Raw genomic sequence first — 20,327 nt, 5'->3', positions numbered from 1 at the left:
ACTAGTGGGGAGCAGATGTGCTTTGCTTTGGTACACGAGACTCTTCAGGGGTGTTTCATGGCTTCATGGTCGGGAGGCAGCAGGTTCGACATCCGGCAGAGATACCCCAAACTGTCAGCCACTCGTGTCGCTGCATGGAGTTGTTGAAATGAATATGGTGTTAGGTCGATATGTTTCTTCAAGTCGAGCACTCTTGTCCATGCTGTTTCAATGCGACTCCTGTTCAGAACTTAAGAACTGGAGTTCGTCGCGACATATTACAGGAATTACTGTATCATGGCAACTTAAGGTTCACTTAAGGTTCATCTTAAAGTTCATCTTAAAGTTCACACACATGCCAGAGTTGGCTGGTTCCGCAAGCATGGAGCGTGCCCGCATGCCCTATGGTGCGAGGCGAAGAACTGAAGAGAGGAGTTAGCCCCCCCCCCCCCCCCCCACCAACCAAAAAAATCTCATGGTTAGATGCACGTGGAGCTCCAGCAATAAAACAAGAGGGTAAAACAATACTTGAAGAATTACGACAATGAATGGAGCTCTGTGAGACTAGGTCTGACCCATTATCAGGGTAGCTGTAAAAGACATATAAATTGCACTGGAATACATAACATCACCCAGCTTGCTGGTTAAAATTTTAAAGCAACATCTTTAAAATGCAACACTGACATGAACGCCCCAACAGGGCGGACGGTACTGGGACTTAAGTTTTGATTTCTGCCGTGTCAATACAATGTCTGTGATGCAGTTAGATCAATTAAATATTGGTGCGGTTAAGTGATAAAATATAAGTTTAAAAATTATTTTTATGTTTAACTTTAATATATTAAAATTTGTTCTTTATATAATATTTTATAGTTATGAATAGTACGTATATCTTGCTTTTAATTTTTTGTTTGCCGGCAGCCATTTCATGGTAATTTTTTGAGTCAGGTTGTGGATTGGACAGGAACTCCATGACCTCCGCTACGAATGTTCATCAACCTTGGCGTAGAAGTTGTGATTAGATGTGGAAGACAAATTATGACATTTGTATCAACCCACAGAGAATTTACTAATTTGTTTTTATAGTTTGTTTTATGGAAATGGTTTTACTTGCGAACGATTTGAGTTGCCGGTCGCGTTTCGTGAGGCGGTCGTGTGATTAATTAAAAGTTTGTTGTTTTTCTTCAATATGTTGATTCCTCGTCGAAATCTGTTAATTTTTTACATTTTAACTTCGTGTCTGTGGCGTATCGGGCTTAGTGAAAATGAAAATGTCCATCTCCAAGTGCAACACGAGCCTTATAAACCGATATCATATGCGAGTGGTAGCGCGATCTCAAGATCTAGGGCAGCGCTAATAGAAGAACAATCAGCTGGTATCGAAGCAGGTTGGCATCTGACAGTCTATTTGTTCAGTTAGCATAATGTTACATCCTAGGAATAATGCCCTGTGGAATTTGTTAGAAATTGAATGATTCCCGATGAGAAGGTTATACTGTCACCAAAATGGTTGAAGGTAAAATGGGTTCGAGTTTGACGTATGTCATTAAAAACAATAAAAGAATTGTAGCTAGCTTCTTGTTAATTACATGACATACGGTTGTTTTTTTAATTTATAGTTTACATATTAAATTTAATGGAATTTTTTATAGTTTTGGCTTTCCATAAAAAAAAAACTATGGCAGGGGTTGTTTCGAATACTACATACGTTTCTCTATTTACTCTTTAAACAAGTATTTCAAGATTTTTTTATGTTTTCAAAGAAAAAAGGTTTATCCTATCTTTGTGTGTAGTTGTTTTTATACAGAAGACAAAGTTGAGGACTTTAAAATCAGAATCTGTCATTACTATGGACTGGAAAAATTTGCGGATTCAATGACCTCTAGGATAGCCTCCAATATCCTCTGCACATCTCAAGTAAACACGTGTGTTCATTGGGTACTAAATTGTGAGTCGTCTCCACTGGGTAGCTGGTGATTATGACGCTTCTTTGGTCGATAGTCTCTCATTGGCCCAGAGAGCTCCAGTTAAACTGCGAGCCAATAGCAGAACCAGCAGAATTGTACACATGTTTGAATTTCAGCCTATCACGAAATGAATCCGCGAATTTTTCCGGTCTCTAGTCATTACTGAGGCAAGATGTTTGCAAGCACAGTATGTATGCAGGAATGGCAGCACCCACATTACTCTACAGGCTACTTTAATTAATTTTATTAATAGTTGCAATCGCCAAATTATGCGTTAAGAATATGTACCGGATTATTCGTCTTATTAATACAGAAACCACACTTTACACAAGTAGGTAGTACCAAAGCCCATATAACCACTAGTAAAATGGCGGTAATGTCTTACTGATGTCAGTACACTACTTTATGTATAAACTTCAGTTTTTTTTTTCTTTTTTTCTTTTTTTTTTAGGGTAAGTAAAGGAAGATCTGTTTGTGTCGAAAAACACAACTTTCATAATTTTATTTCTTTGTTAATGGAAAAGCAGTGACTCTAGACGATGTGCCAAATATTGAAGAAAATATCACCACATAGTTACCTTGAATTTTCGTTTAAAGTGATGTATCATATTCTGATTAGCTGCTGTTAAACACTAAGCACAAAAACTTGGAAGTTGGTTAACTTGAGGTCGCGTTTAGCATAGGATTTTATCTCCCGCAGCACCAAACATAGTTAGTGATGGTGCTTTTTTTTTGTGTGTGTCAAGACTTTTTGACTTTTGATTATTCTGGTTTTGGTTTGACTTTGGAAATTCTGGTTTTGGGTCAAAACAGTGTGCCTTTTTCAATCACTTTACTTGTGCTATAGGAAACCAAGTTATGCAGAATTGTGACAAAAAAGAAATTTAAATCAAGTTAAAACTTATGTATTTTTTTTGCATTGTTGTTAAACATAGACACAATTCTATATATATATTATATAGTTATTCATAGAAGAAAAGTCTTGTAGATTTACTATATTAACAATGTTGGTAGGTACTGGGATAACAATTCTTGACTTCTGCAAAAACAGCTCACACCTAGACTACCTTTGTGACTTTGCTTTAGTCACTGACCACACTGACCATTGTGGTGTTGTTTCAGATGATTCTGAGACAAGCCACTATTTAAGGGGAAAAGAATGGTAAAATGCCTGCAATAGTACTTTTGGATTACTCTGAATTCCAAGAAAATAGTTGCCTCAAGGCCCATTTACGCTGGGCAACATCTGAAACTTTATTATTTATTCTCTTTGAAAGATTTGTGCAATGGGAGTGCATGACTTTATGTAAGCTTTTGGACATACGCCATTTCTAAGCACATGTATGTCTGTAGAAGAAAGCTACAAAAAACCCAAAAGACAAAAACACAAATTAAGCAAAAAATTGCTGTTGTCAACAGGATATAAACACCACATAATATTCCATAACAGGAGTATGGTCAACAAACAAAGAAAAACAAAGAAAAATGGACTAACAGAACAAAAAAACCCCACAAATGATGACAGCACAAAGATATTGAACCCAAAAAAATTAGCACAACAGTTGAAACGAGACAAAAACACGGCGAAACAAAAAGACGAAACAAACACAATAGTTTTCCAAAACAAACGAGAATGAAAAAAAAACCACAAATTATTTATTTAATTTATTTATTTTAAATTTTGTACATGCTCCCCAACACCCGATGGCTTGTGCCGTGGGCACGACTAGTTTAAGACAAGGGCAGTAGTGATTCGTGCTGCTACGTGGACACGCCAAAACTGTCGACACCAACAGTAGTTACACTGCCTGAAGGGATGCCACAGCAGGCAGGCATATCCACGCCGGTCTACATACGGAAGGCGAGTGGACCATGTAGCGGCAGCGACCAAAACGAAACCAAGCAAATATGGATTTATACAATCTCACAAAAACACAATTAAGGATACATACATCACAGTTAGTATTAAAAAAAAAAACAGTGAATCAATATAACACGAATTAGGAAATTACATTAACAATTAATGAACAAGAAACTCTAGTAATATTATATAGGTATAAATTATGTTATAAAAACAGATTATACATAAAGAGATTCTGAATTACTTATTAAATAAATTACTTGTTAAATTTATTGTACCTAGTTGGAAATAAGTCTATAGATTAGGTCGTTATGGAGAGTACACAAAGTTGAAAGGAGGCAACTATTGAATTGTGGAACTTTGATAGGTACCTATATTATTGAGGAAGTAAGTAAATTTAATTTTATAACTATAGCTGTTTTGAACAAAGAGGGAATCTAGGTAACTTCTATGTCAGCAAGTGAGGTTAAGAAGGGTTGGGGGAAATTCTTTAGAGTAATTAGATTAATTAATTTATTTTGTGTACTTTCGATGTTATTTTTATTGATCACCTTTGATGTCATTCCAGATAATTAAGCACTACGGTATTCAAGTTTAGATCTAATTAAAGATAAAGGGATAGAATAGAATCAAAATTGGTTGCATAAAAATTTAGATATTTGATATGGGAATGTGTTCTTCTAGAAGTGTGGTATAAGTAACAACATGCTTATGAAAATACAATTTAGAATCTAATGTAAGACCAAGATCTTTCATTAGAAATTTTTTGGAAATGAATGTGTTTACTAATTTATAGTCATAAATCACTGGGTGATATTTTATAGTAAAGGGTACTATCATTTTTTTTTTTGTTCATTAAGAGTAACAAAATTTTATTTGCACCAATATTGACTTCATTAATGTCATTTTGTAATGATGAGCAATCATAAGTAGTTTGGATTTTCCTATAAATTTTAATATCAGCAGCAAAGAAGGTACCAGTAAAGTTTTTGAGGACCTAAGTGATATCATTTATAAAAATATTGAAAAAACATAGGTGATAATGTACCACTTGTGTAAACGTGCCTGACATTAAATGTCGCATACGTATGTTAGTATCGCGATACGTATTGCACTACTTTCTTGTCTCCAGTGACCAACCTGTGACCTAGTGTCTGAGAGAAAACTGTACCTAAATGTTTCTTGATATTTAGTGTCTGACATTTATTCCGCAATGTATCAGATACTTATTGCATTGATGTAAAGGATTATGAAGCGAGACAATGATACAGAAAATAGGGACATTTGCATGAAGCATGATGCTTTAAAAGAAATAAGCAGAGAAATATGATGCAACAATGCAAAAAAAAAAAAACTAGGACAACATACAATCTGTGAAATCAGTTCAAAAGTGATTACAAAAGAATTTTGGAAAAGAAAATAGTTATATGTTTCCAAATGGCACAATTGTATGCTTGAAAACTTTTTTTTTATTGTCTCTAAATATTACCCAGTAAAATTAACAATGTACCCTTGTGTGTGCTGTAAATAAATACATGATTGAATGTACTTACTTATAAAAATAAATGTCAACTTGATTTTACACTCAATTTAATGACCTCTATTAAAACTTTTGCCTATTTGAACAATATCACTAAAATTTATAATGCAGATTAACCTATTTCTACAAAATTTACATGCGTAAAACTAAACAAGCAAGTCATAAATTATTCTTATTTCTTGTAACAAATTTCAAGAGAAAAATTAACATGGGCCGACAATTGTTTATGGTTCTCAGGCAGATTATTTAGTGGTACCTATATTTCATCTCATCTTATTTTATTTGTGTATAACCAGATCATGATTGTTAGTTAATATAAGAATGAAATATTTGCATTGGTAAGAATTAGGTAAAAATTCGTTTTGTCAAACCAGAATACATGACGTACAACATTTGCTAAATATATATATACCTAAGTGTAGGTTAAGAGATAAACTTTTTGTCAAACATTTACAGCTACAATACATTCTTTGAAGGGGAAGTTTGATTTAGAACATGGTGGACATAGACCATTGCTAGTTTACACTGTGTCTCATAGAGAAAACCTGACATCCTGTTTCAACTAGCAATTAAATATTTCCAACATAATGTTTTAAATTTACCCACAAGTTGAGATTTGTAAACATTTTGTATGTCCAAAGATATTCCACAAATCAAATGCCAAAGTTATGTTGTGCACTATGTAAAATAAGAACATACATACCGGTGCAAGAATTACTATCATGTCTAAAATAACATTTCATCTAAAATATGGTTTTGCAAACTTCACTGTACATAATGAATGTGAAAAATTTTTTAAACAAGACAAATTTAAAATGAATGATTAATATTTAGTTTGGTTTTCATAAGCTTCTCAGTTGAACTTGGGATCAAGTACAATAGGGTTTGTAATTTAAATTTCCTGCGGACTCTGAAGTCTGGAGGCTGATAAGTTTTAGTTGGTTTTTTTTTGGGGTTTGCAACACTGAAAAGACCTGCTCGGATGCCGAGCAGGCTACACTGCTCGGTCCTCGGCGAGGGGACGCTGTCAATGGGACGGACCGATGAGTCAGTGCATGCACGCCGGGCTTCATGGTGATTGTGGTAACGCGTGTTGACTAAACGAGGACATTGCACCAGTGGCGGGCCCCTGGCGGCCGGGCGGTGGATGCCATTGTGTTTAGTAACCGAGGGGGGGGGGGGGGGAAGGAGGGGTCCCGGGTGCTGTGCTTGCGAAACAGAGCTGAGATACCGGCCGGCACGAGGCCCCTGCCTCCATTGTTGCACAACCGGACTCAGATACTGCCGACAAGGGTACGCATTGTCGGGAGGTTAGTAATAGGAGAGCGTCCGTCTCTTGCACAGCTTCTGCCTCGTGGCGACGCCTGGAAGCCGTTGAAAGTCTTTTCTCATCGTCTGAGGTACATATCTATGTTAAAATACTAGTACTAATGTTTCTTTCTTTTCCTTATGATCAACTTAGCTAGATTTACACGCCATTAACGTTCATTTGCAAGTAGACCAAATTTACAAGATTTATTTTAATATTCACCAATTCATGGTTTATTAAGATAATACATTAAATTGTTTGGTTCTTTCTGGTGTACTTATAAAAAAAACCAAAATCAGATCATAAATTAATATTTTATTCAAGTATATGATAATATGATCAAAAATTAAAATCTTTGTAATAAATTAACATTTATTAATATATTACTAAACAAAAAATATAATTATTATATATAATAGTAAAAATAAACAAGAAATCTCTTCTTAATCAAACTGTGATTTGGATATATAGTTGATTCATAATTATCATAATCAGTTCAGTCTAATTTTTTTTTATAAGTACCTACGACAGAAACAGCAAAAAATTTAGATATTATCTTTAATAAACCATAAATTATTGAATATTCAAATAGTCTTGTAAATTTGTTATACTTGCAAATGAATGTTAATGATATGTAAATCTAAGTATGTTGATTAGAAGGAAAAATAAAACATTACTATTTTTTAAAAAAAAATTGTTATTCTCCACATTGAAATAAGTACAGACCCTTCTTATGTGAATATTTGCAACATAGGCTACATTTGGTTATCCCCCAAATTATTGTGTATGGATTTCTCTATGATTTAAAAATTTTAAGTGCAGGAGAAAGAGGTTTTAGTTAATATAATTTTTTATATAAGTTGTCTTTGATTTTTTACTTCGGAAAAATTTCCATCTCTGGTTCAGGGCCGTGTTAACCCCTTAAGGCTCATACTCACCTACATGTTGGTTTTTTTTTTCTTTCATTATTACATTTATTTAAGGACTATTTCTAAAATTTTGACTTTATACTTCCCTTGCATTTGTTTTTCTGCCACAATTATTTTACACAGATATTCACTTATTTTATTTTGTGTGTGTAAAAAGGGTTTGCAACTGATGATAATTATGAAGACTTAATTTACACACGTGATATTACACCAAGTACCAAGTGAATGTCTGTGGAAACAACTGTGGCCGAATAGCAGATGCAAGGGTGGTATCAAATTAAAATTTTGGAAATAGTCCTTAAATAAAAGTAATTATTAATAAAAAATGAAAAACCATCATGGTGTATGAGACTAATCTCTGTAACGCGAAGGCAGGGGTCAACCACTGCAGAATCATCTCGCCATGGCCGCCTCCCTGTGGGAATAACTGGGAACTCGAGTTTCGGGCCATCCAACCCGAAATCACGTCTTGTTTCCTGACTTGTTTTTAATATTGATCTCATCAGAGACATTTTTGCTTCTACTCTAGTGGTTCCTGACATTTTTTTGAAAGTTTCTTTGTCGTGAATGAATTTCCATTGCCATTAAGTTGAGTTTGCATATGTGCAATGCAGATTTTAGGATTTCAATTAATTGGTATATAGTCTAAATTTAATTCTCACACAATATCTGAAGAATAATTAAAGAAGTCAGGTTGTGTAGTATTCTGATGTTTGAAAGTCTGAATTTATTGCATGATTTTTGAATTAGTGGAGTAGTTGTCACACAAATAAAGTTTGGATTGTACAAAATTTGAGTTGTTGATGTGTGCAACTGCGTGCATCTCTTTTTCGGTTCTTTCTTACAAGTTTACAATTGGCCAGCATGTCACCAGTTTTTGCATGCCATGTCTCGTAAGGATGTTGTGTTACATTATGTTTGGTCACTGCTGTTGGGAGTTGCACGAGGCTTGGGACCGGCAACTGAACGATTCGAGACAAGTTCTCGGACAAGAACATAAAGTCCATGCTTCGTCTTGACAGCGCTCGTTGTTTATCGCCGGCGTTGCCTGCAACTGTCTGCCGCAGCTGCCGGGACACCTGCCGTGTTGGGTTGAATCCCACGGTTCGATTTTTGCCTAGTTGTGTGATTTTTTGACGTGACGTCTATAAATCGATGAACGTCGGCTGCACGCACGAAAACGGATGACTCATTGTCCCGTTAAGCACATTGTCCCGTTAAGCTCATTGTACGCTTGCACCGCATCTATCTCTCTTCCACTTGATTGGAAAAACCATAAATTTGACTTTTTCGAGCCACATTAAACTTGAAACACTCCCATTCGTTTCCTACTTTTCCTATCATCGTACTATCCTTAACAGAATAACACAGATTGGAAGAAGTTAAATAGCAAACCTGTATAAAAGTTATAGTTAAAATAATCTCTTCGTTAAAGTAATAAACATATTTGAATTAATGAGTGCAAATAAAAGTAAATTTATCAATTAATTTGTAGATTTCATTTCACTCCTTCTTTGTATCCATACAAAATAGTGATAATTCAATAAAAATGATTCAATTTTATTCATAAATGTATGCAATCATTTCATCAATGTTTTGTTATGACGTCACGTTAAACTATCGTCCGTAAACCGACTTTACAGACAACCAATTTTTTTTCCTCAGGTTGTTGAATAAAATTTTTGTTGTTAGGTACTGTAGTTTGTTCACCACTGTTAATCTGCTGTGGTGGTGTGCTGTAGGTTGAATGAATGTTTCATCAAGTAGCTTACAATTCTCTCGTGCCGCCATTTCTCCGTGCCTGTCTGATGCCTCTAGTCTAGAGGCAACTGCTTAGTTAGCTTTAGAGATATATTTATTTTTAAAAAAAAAATTTATTAACAACTTTTTCACCCTCTTAGGTGTCTAGTTTAGTAACGACTCTTCGCTTATGTGTTAAGTTTGCCAGAAAACCTAAGTAACAAAAAAAAAATATTTTACTTCAAAATCCATTCTGTATTTTTTGCGTGATACTGGATCACACACGCACATTGATTTTTCATACATACAGTTTTAACTGTAAGGTATCAGCTGTATGAAATGAAAGCAGCAATTATGTTTGTTTTACTTAAGAGCAGTAAGTAAGCAATTCACACCATCATTTCAATCATACTGCATAAAGGTTCTTAAAAAAAATCAATTTTACTTCAGAAGAAAATAATTAGTGAAATGTATAGATGTGTTTAGTGTGAACTAAAAATAGGCATACTGTTCTCATTTGAGCCATAGTGTGTTATTTCGTAGAAAGGTAGCATATTAGGACTCCAATTACGTAAGAATTATTCAGAAAGACATGTGTAGCAGCTTGATACAGCACTTATAATTTAATAACCTGTCCATGGTTAATGGTCAATGAACTATTAACAAAAGGACGCAGCTGCCAGCAATTTTTTCTCTCTTTTAAATCCTGTAAGGGGATCGTCCATTAATCACGTGAGGCTCGAAAAGGGGGGGAGGGGGGTCGGGAAAAATCTCGAAATATCACAAGGGGGGAGGGAGGTGTAGAGAGATATCACGTGTATTTATTTTTTCGCACGATTTATACTTATAAGCCTTTCCTTTATTATTTTTATGCCAGTGAGAATAAACCTACAACCTTAATGTGTGTCTGGACATTTTTATCACTGTGCTTAATTTTCCAGAATTAAATTAGATTATACCTATATTTAAAGATAATATTCTGAAATTTTTAAAAAATATTTTGTACCAAAAGAATACACGTGATTTCTTTGGGGGGGGGGGGGGGGGGGGGGGTTGTAAGTCTAAAACCTCACCACAAATCACTAGGGAGGGGGGGGTTAAAAATTTGCTAAAAAAACATCACATGATTAATGGACGACCCCAAGGGAGGGGTCGGGACTGGCTACGCGCGTGTGTTCCTTGCGCAGGCCTGGGGGAGCACTGCAACGAGGACGTGGCGTGCCTGACTCAGGCGTCGCACGACAGGATCGGCCTGGAGGCCATCAAGTCCTTGCACCGCCAGCTCGATGACGACGCCAACGGCAACATCGACCTGTCCGAGTCGGACGAGGTGAGTGCTGTCGAGCCCTCGCGGGCGTTTGCTCGCCCTCTCCCGTCATCGCTTCGGCCGTAGGCCCGGACGTGCCAGGTCAAGGGGTGTGTCTGCGTCGGCGTGGAGAGATGATTAGTGCACGGTGTCTCCTTTAAGTGCAAGTCTCCTGACTGGCGTGCAGTCCTCTCGTCGTGCGTAGGACAACGGTCTTCTACAAGTGTTCGAATTTCATTATTGTAGCAACAAATACAAAACAATGAAAATGGACGAGGATAGGCAAACATCATGCATCTTACAATTCACATTTCCCAATCTTCAATAATCAAAGCTATGTGTCAAGAAATCAAGGATTATATTCATAAATAAAAAAAAACTCATTTTCCTGTAAGAAAAAAAACCACTGTTGGCCGGCACGCTAGGCTAATCTCAGTGCAAATTTTTTTTGTTGGGTTCCGCACATCAACCTATTAGAAAATGATTCTTTGCGTGACTGAAAACTTGAATGTTCCAATAGAAATGTGTAAAACGCAGAAGGTTCCAGGCAGAAAAAATGTAAAAATTGAATTCGGTGGTTTAAGTTTCCAGAAACTCCGTCAAGCCTGACGGAGTGCATCGGCAGTTTCAGTGTGCAAGGGCCTCCGTGTGAGAGGAAGCACGGATCTGGCCAAGTCTCTCGCTCGGATCGTGACATCACCTGTGATCCCTCTCACGTCATTGTTTACACCAAACACCTATCCTCTTTTCTAGCAGCGGGTATGCTTTGTACCCGGAAACCGTGAACTAACTGTAGGTGTCTTATCACGTGCCTTGAATCATCACGTACTGCAATGTGGTCAATCACTAACAAGGGAATTAAAGAAACACGCCTTCATTCTCGCATGTTCCTCTCATTTACACTCGTACAAAATTGTTCATTCCACTATAAAGACACTACGGCATGTGATTGTGTTTAGGTGAAGTCTGGCTAGTCCACCCACATGGCCAAACAGTCTATTCGCGATAGGTGGCAAACTTTGATAAGGTGATAAAGCAATTATTTTCTAAGCAGTCTGCCTTTTAGAGGTATTCCCAGAGGATAAAAGAAAAATTAAACTAAAGTGCAGTGCTAATTGGTCAGTGAAATCAGAGTCGTCTGGATGCAGAAAGTGTCTTAACTTGTGGCACTGAATTGACTGGGTAGCACTTTTCGATTCAACCACTACTATTATTTAAAAGTGTATCACAGGTGGTCAAAAAAAAATAAGACATGACAAGGTTTGCTAAATCAAAGTTCAATTGAAGAATACAAATTTTTACTTTAAAAACAAAACATTATATTTTTTAAGTAAAATTATTATACCTCAGAAACCCAAGGCCACACATGATCGCTAAACATGTCCTTTCCTCTTCCCCCCTTCTTGTCCCCCCCGGTCCCTTCTCTTTCATGAATGCATATGAAATTATTTGCATTGGTTTACACAAACACAGTTTATCAGTAGCTTCCAGTCTGTGGTTGGTGAGCTGGCTGTTCTCTAGTCCCTCTGCGTTTGCCTCTTCTGTGTGTGTTGTCTCTCACCGCTTCTTCCCGTCACCTACATGTTCTGCCTTGCAGCGTTCCTCCACCGTGCGGTTTCGAGCTCTCTGTTCTCCTTGGGTACACTGTCGCCTCCATTGTCACCTGTACCCATTCTTGTACCAGTTCCGTGCCACGACCGTCCTGCTTTGTGTCCCATTGCCTCGCATTCCCCTTGCATTCCTTTTGAACCACCACGTTGTTTCCAATCCTGGCATCATGCGGGGACATAGAACGAGTGACCTGTAACATCTGTTTACTTTGTTAGTGGTACTGTATTTCAACACAACTAGTTAACCAAATTTTCTCACTCATGATTTTGCATTTATGTAGATATGGTGCTCACAGAACTCTTCTATAGTGTGTGTGTGTGCCTTTAGGTTTGCCTTTACAATACATTGTTAATTTATAGTTTACAATTTCAGTAGATCATGTATATAATGTGCAGTAACACATTTTTGGCTGTTGATACATACATCTTTTAGGATCACTATATGTGAAGGTTGTTGTTGAATATAGATCCATTTGACCCTGAAAATGCAGTTTATGTTTGTTTTTTTTTAACTATGTTTAGTGTGCTTGCCACAAGTGGTTCATATTCAAACCACTTCTTGTTAATGGAATGCGTGTTGCATAACTGTTATTTTTATATATACGTTTCAGCATTAATGAACGGAAAAAATCTAGCAGTCTGCACAATGGGCGACGTTGAGCTAACGTTTGATAACGGTGTGTACTGGATTGCCTTTCCCATTGTGGCGGGCTCCCGAGGCATTAGCTCGTGTGTGCATGTGTTTTTATAAGTTTATGTGTACGGATGTCTGTCCAGCAGTGAGTGAGTTGGTGGATTGCTGAATGCTGTATCGGTGTGTGAGAACTTCCCATTGTATTACAGCTTATATTCAAGTATAAACACAAAGATTTTTATCTTTTTTTTTAACTAAACAAATAGAAAATAATTTTTTAATGTGTTATGTTTTCTTTGGATTTATTTTCATGTCTATAAAATGTGCCAAAATTATCATTTTTTTTTGTGACAGTTGAAGGAATTATTACCATGTATTAGTACAGAAAATAAATATATTTAAGTTTTTTTTCGTGGAAATGTTTTTATCAGATCATAAAACAAAACGTTTATGTGGCTGGCACCCAAATATTTCTAAGATTAACTGTGCCTATGACTTCGTATTGAAATAAACAGGGGCCTAAATTTTACCTTCATGACATATGTTACTATGTAGCTGAACTCCTTAAAAACCCTTTTGTAACAGTCGGACAAAAGTTATAAAAATGTGTGATATCTTTTGTTAATATTCAAAGTACAGACCTTACTCCATCACATCTTTATATATATATATATATATATATATATATATATATATATATATATATATATATATATATTTATATATATATATATATATACACACACATATACAATTTTCAGATTGCTGGAAAATAGGGTGTTAAGTATGTGCACATATGTAAACACCTTGAATGTAATGAGGTAATTTATTTATTTATTTATTCATTTATTTATTTATTTATTTATTTATTTATTAATGTTGTAACTTGCCCACCAACAACTGAGGGCTTTAGCGGTGGGCACGACACATATATACAAGGACAACATATAAACAATACAAACAAACAAATAAAGTTTAAAATATAACTATTAAAGATAAACATCAAAATATAAAACGCATAAAAAGAAATACAAAACATAGGCATTATAATGAAATTGCTAATTGCCGACATTGTAATAAATTTGATGAGAAAAGAATGCATTGTATTATTTTCTCTGAGTTGTAACGAGCATCAGATTTAATTGCTGCCGTTCACAAATGTGCGTGTGTTTGAGATGGGAGCGGACCGCACTCTTCGTCTTGCCGCAGTCAAGCGTGCCCGTGTGTGCGTGCGTGCGTGTGAACCTTGCCCTCTGCCAGCCGTGCACGGGTCCTGGCACGGTGCCACTATCACCGCTGCGTGCTGCCAATTCCTCATAATGTGCTCTCGCTTGCGCGGGCTCCCGTGACGCTGCCAGCCATAATGCGTCACTGTTGTGGCGGACCTCGGGGGCCAAGGGTGCCAAAACCTTTACGAGCCCTTCCGTCCGCCTCCATGGAGCTACACGCAGTGTTTTGAGAACTCATGCGGTATTGACACTCTGCATTGTTTTTTTCCTTTGCCCGTTTCGATATCTTAGGCAGACGTCAGTCTCAATTTCAGAGTGAAGCTACCGAATGTAATTTTTCAAATTTATGAAATTAAGTTAATATGTGGGCTCCTTGCTTGCTTAAATTGATGAAACATGGAAACTGTTCCATAAAACTTTTTCTGGCGTGATAAATTGGAAGTGGTTTGTTTCCTTGCTCATACTTTGTCGTGTCTCTTAGTTAATTAAGGCTCACACACTTACATGTTGGTTTTTTTTTACTACTTCTATTTAAGGTCTGTTTTTTAAAATTTTGACTCGATATTGCCTTTGCATTTGTATTTCTGTCAAACATTTTCAATATATTTTCACTTAGTGTAATATCATAGGTGTAAAAAAAGTTGTCCAAAGATGGAGCTTAACAACATTTTTTTATTGTAAATAATAGAGAAAGTGTTCAAGATTGATTTTGAGCGTCTGTATATGTATGTTTAATCGAATGAAGTTTTACAACCACCACAAATTTGTCACTGTCTCAAAATTAAAGTATGAGAAAAATAAGTTTATTACCCCAATAAGCTCTGGTCGTAGAAATTCATTCAATTAAACGTAATCCAGATGCTCGGTGGTCAGTCTTAAATACTTTCCCAATTATTTACAATAAAAATGTTGTTCAGCTCCAACTTCAAAGATGTTTACCAGCCTTGGGAGGAAATTTTTAAACCATAAGTCGTTTATATGTTTTCAACTTATTTTGTTGGGATAAACCTGCAGAGGAAGTGTTTCAGTTGAATTCAGGCTCACTTACAGAAGAAAAATCCCTGGGATATAGAAAAGTTGTAAGAAAAAATAGTATTTAAAGATCCAGAAAAAGTGTGTGCTGAAAATTGGTACACCAGATATTTGTAGATACCCAGACAACACATTGGTCCCAGTGAACGAGGGATTCAACTACTTCCAGGACAGAGTGCATGAGTGGCCTTGAAATGCTCCCAGCCTTCAGAGCGGCCAGCGGAACTGGAGTTGTCTCGCTCCGGTGCAAACTGTGGGAACACTTCCAGCACAATTACCTCTTTAAAAATACTGCTGGCAGTTCGCAGTACTTTTCGTGGTAACCGGCGGAGAAGACACATTGGCTGGAGTTGTTCATTAAAACCCCTCTTTGTGCCGTATCTCGTTCGAATTTTCAGCATCAGCAGCACTTTTATGCACTTGACCTGCCATCCATCTGTCAAGGACGTGCATTAGCTAGTGTGCATTGAAATGAGAGAGCGTGACTTGAGTGGCCATCAACGTATTCATTGTTTTACGTCTTGTTGGTTTGGTTAGATCGTTGCTTCAGTAAAGCATTACTGTGAGCACATGAAGTACAAAGCAACACAATCTCCATTTAAAAGCCATCTTGTTATGTTGAAAATTTTTCCAATGGTGGTTGACAGTTTGATTGTAACTATTTAGATATTTTTTTTTCCTTGCAAAATTTTGTTTGTATTAATGAACTTTTATAGGAGATTTCAACCAGTGTTTAAATATATGTGTTGTTTGAACAAAGCTTTAGCTTTCACTTTGTAATGTGTCACGAGTGCCACCTTTGCCACTGCTTTAGCAACACTGGGAGCTGGCAGTACTGGCAAGGCAAACGTAGTCAGTAGTTAAATGGGGCAAGGTAGCCAGTCCTGTTTCCATCTGTGGTCTGTGGGTTTCTTTGTGATACTCTCATTTTAGTCTTCTAGATATAATTTTATCATGTGCCATTCTTCACATGTAAAAATTATATGGATGTAAGATTTTATAAAAAATATAGTCTTGTTTATATCATTTATGTAATTAGTTAAGATCCTTCCAGAACTTTCTTATCTCATTAGTCATTAGTTATCAGAATGTACATTGAATTGGATATAATGTAGCATTTTTAAATAATTTTTCTTTGTTTAGTGATTTTTTTTTTTTTAAATATAATTTTCACCTGTTCTTCAACTATTGAGGTCTTTGCAATGCTGTTAAGAGATACATTAAAATGTATTTTAAAAAAAATTGGTTGTCTGTAAAGTTGGTTTACGGACGATAGTTTAACGTGACGACGTCATAACAAAACATTGATGAAATGATTGCATACTTTTATGAATAAAATTGAATCATTTTTATTGAATTATCACTATTTTCTATGGATACAAAGAAGGAGTGAAATGAAATCTACGATTTAATTGATAAATTTACTTTTATTTGCACTCATCAATTCAAATATGTTTATTACTTTTAACGAAGAGATTATTTTAACATATAACTTTTATACATGTTAGCTATTTAAATTCTTCAAATCTGTGTTATTCTGTTAAGGATAGGACGATGATAGGAAAAGTAGGAAACGAATGGGAGTGTTTCAAGTTTAATGTGCCTCAAAAAAGTCAAATGGATGGTTGTTCCAATCGAGTGGAAGAGAGATAGATGCGGCACAAGCGTACAATGAGCATAACGGGACACAGCGTAATGGGACTCTGCTTTACGGGACACATTTTCGTCCGTGCAGCCGGCGTTCATTGATTTATTAGACGAAGAATAAATGAATAAACCAAGTAATACAAAAGGAGGCAGGTCTGGATGCTTACAAAGTGGCACGGTTGCGTAATGGCGATGCTTTGATCAGCCTGGAGTCTGGTCGGGGAACTGTTGGTGGTAATTACCACAGGGACACTAACTAGGCCAGGGGATCCTGCGGTGGTTTGCCACTGCACGGAGCAGGGTCGTTGCCAGGATTTTGCGAAGGAGGCGGTCAGTACAGCCATTACATCATTTTTTAAGAGTAAATTTTTTAATGATCTTATTGACTTTTAGAACTACTACGTTTACACATAGAAATTAAAAAAAAAATATTTTGGCAGAGAAAAAAAAACTGAACATTTTATATTTCGGCTTTTATTTAACTGTTTAGACTTTGTTCTCATGTCAAATGTTCAATTATTTAAGTTGAAAGATGTCGTAAATACATATATACATTAAAGTTATTAAATACGTGAAACACACATGTTATGTTGGTATGAAAGGCATGCTTACATTAACACGTGTGCAGACTGTCCTAAATATGCACTACATAGAAGCACAATTCCTGCCGCTTTTATGCAGTAAACATTTTCTGTCTATAATAGGGAGCAAATACATCATTGGAGCCCAGTAAAGATTACAAACATCCTTCCAAAATTATCTCTCTGCACTATATTTTGCTATGATTTTCTTATTCTGTTTTGAATCCTAGAAGGGAGGTGTCCGAAACCCCACGGACATCCCCCCCCCCCCTCCTTGTCTACGTGTCTGCAGGGAGGTGGAGTCTCCCCCAGCCTGGCCTTGATCGTTATTATTTATTCATTGTAAATCGATTTAATTAAAATACTCTTTTATTTCATTGAAATAGGGGTGGTTTTGATGCTTTTTCGTGTAATTTTGCTGGCAATTTATTTATTCAGTTCTATTTGGAAACAAATCAATTCACTTGTATTGTATAAAGTGATTTAGTTTTGTTACGTTATGTTTCTGATATTCATTTCGGTGTGTGTGGATGAATTTTATATTTCCATTTGTATTGTTTCAGATTATTTTGGTTATTTTCACATTCAAGTGTACAGTTAAGGTGACATTTCCACACATTTCAGTTCTTTACTCTAGTTTATGTCGCCACGATCGTGGGGTCGGGGCGTGCCCTGACTGAGAGGAGACGTGCGCTCGTGTGCTTGCAGTTCCTGCGGGAGGAGCTGAAGTACGAGCAGGGGTACGAGCCGCGGCAGAAGGCGTTCCACCGCAATGACGACATGCACATCTCTGTCCGCGAGCTGTGGGAGGCCTGGATCCGCTCCGAGGTCCGTGCCGGCTCTGTCCTGCGACACCTCTCGTCTGGGAGCTGAACAGAGCGATCGAATTAGCTTTCGTCCTCTCGATGTCTCCAGTGGCGTAGCCAGGATTTGTGTATGGGGGGGTGTTAAGAGAAGCATGGCCCCTCCCCATATTAAAGCGGGGGGTCCAGGGGTCCCCCCCGTGAAAATTTGGATTTTAAGGTGTAAAATAGTGCTATTTTAGCAGTTTTCGGTACTTAAATTTAAATATTGTAATGGTAAAATTTTTATTAATTTTAATATGAAATTTGTTTGAGTGATGAATAAGAAATTAAAGATTTGGTGCTTGGGGGGGGGGGGGGGGGGGGTTGAACCCCTAAAAAAAAAAAACCTGGCTACGCCCCTGAATGTCTCGTCATCAGGTTCATCAGATTTCATTGTTATTGCTGCGGGAATATACTTTACATGGTGTCGAATATTATATTCGCTACCTTGTCCGTAAAATAATTGTAATTTAGTATAATCATAATAGAATCTCATCTGATATATTAAAGTAATATACAATCATTATAAATAAGGGGTAATGAAATGGAGCAATTCTTGAATGAGTTAGTGGCAGAGACAGGAGCACCCTGAGGAAATTCAACTTGGCTAATGGCAGTTTACGCTGTGTTCTCCACTTGCAAAAAACCTGGGTCAACCCTGCCGGGATTTGAACTGGAATCTTTTGTGTTGGGAGGCGAGTGGGCCTCCTTCAAAGAGTTGAAAGAGTTGGCACAGAGTTCGAGTTTTTTTGACAACTATGTCGTCGCGCACTCCCTTGCACGTTGAATATCTAGTTCTTATTTTTTTGCTGAGTTTAATTTACTCTGCTTGCTATAGTTTGATTTATGTAAATGGGTTCTAGTTATTTTCACAAATAAAAAAAAACAGGAGCTAGATAAAGAATGTCACTGCATAGCAATGCTTATGTAACCTGTCAACAAATACAATTTTAAAACAAATTCCTGATCACTAGTAAATTTAACTAGTCTACAGGAAATGGAAAGAAATAATTTTAGTAATTGAAATAAATAAATTAGGTTTTTAAAAATTATTTTTTTAATTTATTTTTTAAGAGTTTTGAGAAAAAATTCATTGTCCTGGTCATTAATTAAATTGTGGTTTTATCACAAAAATTATGGCACATGTTGTAACATTGAGATTTTGTTCCACTGCACTGGATTCAATACAATGTTGTTGAATTAACTATTGGTCCAGTTGTCCAGTTGGTCCATCTGTAAGCACAGCACCAATTGGAACAAAGAGATTGTTTACTTCCGTGCTGTTGAACCACAATGTGAATCACAACTCTCTCTTGTTTTATTTAGTGTTCGTTTTTTTTTTATGTTGTTGTTGGAGTTGGAGGTCAAATCCATTGGTAGAGTTCACTCTTGCCTCGAAGCCAGACGAGTTGTGAACGTTGCGTCACTCGCCTTTGCTGCTGTCGCAAACTGCTCTCTCTGATAGACGTGTGGCGGTGCACATACGCTTCTATCCCAGTGCAACTTCGAGGAACAAATATAGTTTTGAGATGTTTATTCAGTCCCTTACACTGCAGTACAGAGACAATGGTGCTCAATGTATTCGGTATCAAACACTAAAGATTTTATAGCACGTTTATGATTTGTATTTGTATGTAGCTATTTTTTTTCTGAATGTATCTTTTTTTTTTTCATCCTGTGAAAATTTTATTGCATGGTGCACATTCATCTTAAAATTCACTCTTTTTTTTTTTTTTTGCAATGTGCCTAAAGAAGTATAACTTTAAAAATTTTGTGCACTTTAAAACCACCTAGTTATATGTATAAAAAAAAAAAAAAATTTAAAATCACTAAATGTTGCAGATGTGTAACTTCTTTACTTCATACTCGGTAATTTAATTTAGATTTGTTTCTGTAAAGGTAGCACACATTTTATTTTTCACGTAAAGATGTAGACATTAACCCGTCATTGGTCGCATTGTAAAATGTTACACCAGTGGTCGCGCATGAGCATTTTGCTCACAGACTTAATTTTACGTTTAGAGTCGTGCTTAACCACTTTTAAAAGGCCAAATATTTTACTTATTGCAAATGAAACAACTTTGCTTGTTTAAATAATATTTAATATTATTATCACAT

The 20,327-nt window shown here is 36.4% G+C and overlaps 1 protein-coding gene across 1 annotated transcript in view; it reads left to right on the top strand.

Moving 5' to 3' along the window:
* The first annotated feature begins 902 nt into the window (after positions 1-902).
* The window catches only part of LOC134536970 (stromal interaction molecule homolog), a 52,021-nt gene continuing 32,596 nt past the window's right edge, over positions 903-20,327 (top strand). Inside the window, exons 1-3 of the mRNA XM_063377085.1 lie at positions 903-1,367; positions 10,513-10,655; positions 18,073-18,192. Of these exons, the coding sequence (XP_063233155.1) occupies positions 1,169-1,367; positions 10,513-10,655; positions 18,073-18,192 (462 nt within the window). The 5' untranslated portion in view covers positions 903-1,168. The remainder of the gene's footprint in view (positions 1,368-10,512; positions 10,656-18,072; positions 18,193-20,327) is intronic.

This window comes from Bacillus rossius, chromosome 11, assembly GCF_032445375.1.
Source record: "Bacillus rossius redtenbacheri isolate Brsri chromosome 11, Brsri_v3, whole genome shotgun sequence".
Classification (NCBI taxonomy): Eukaryota; Metazoa; Arthropoda; class Insecta; order Phasmatodea; family Bacillidae; genus Bacillus; species Bacillus rossius.
Note: the sequence above shows the minus strand (reverse complement) of the source record. Positions and strands in the feature narration are given on the sequence as shown.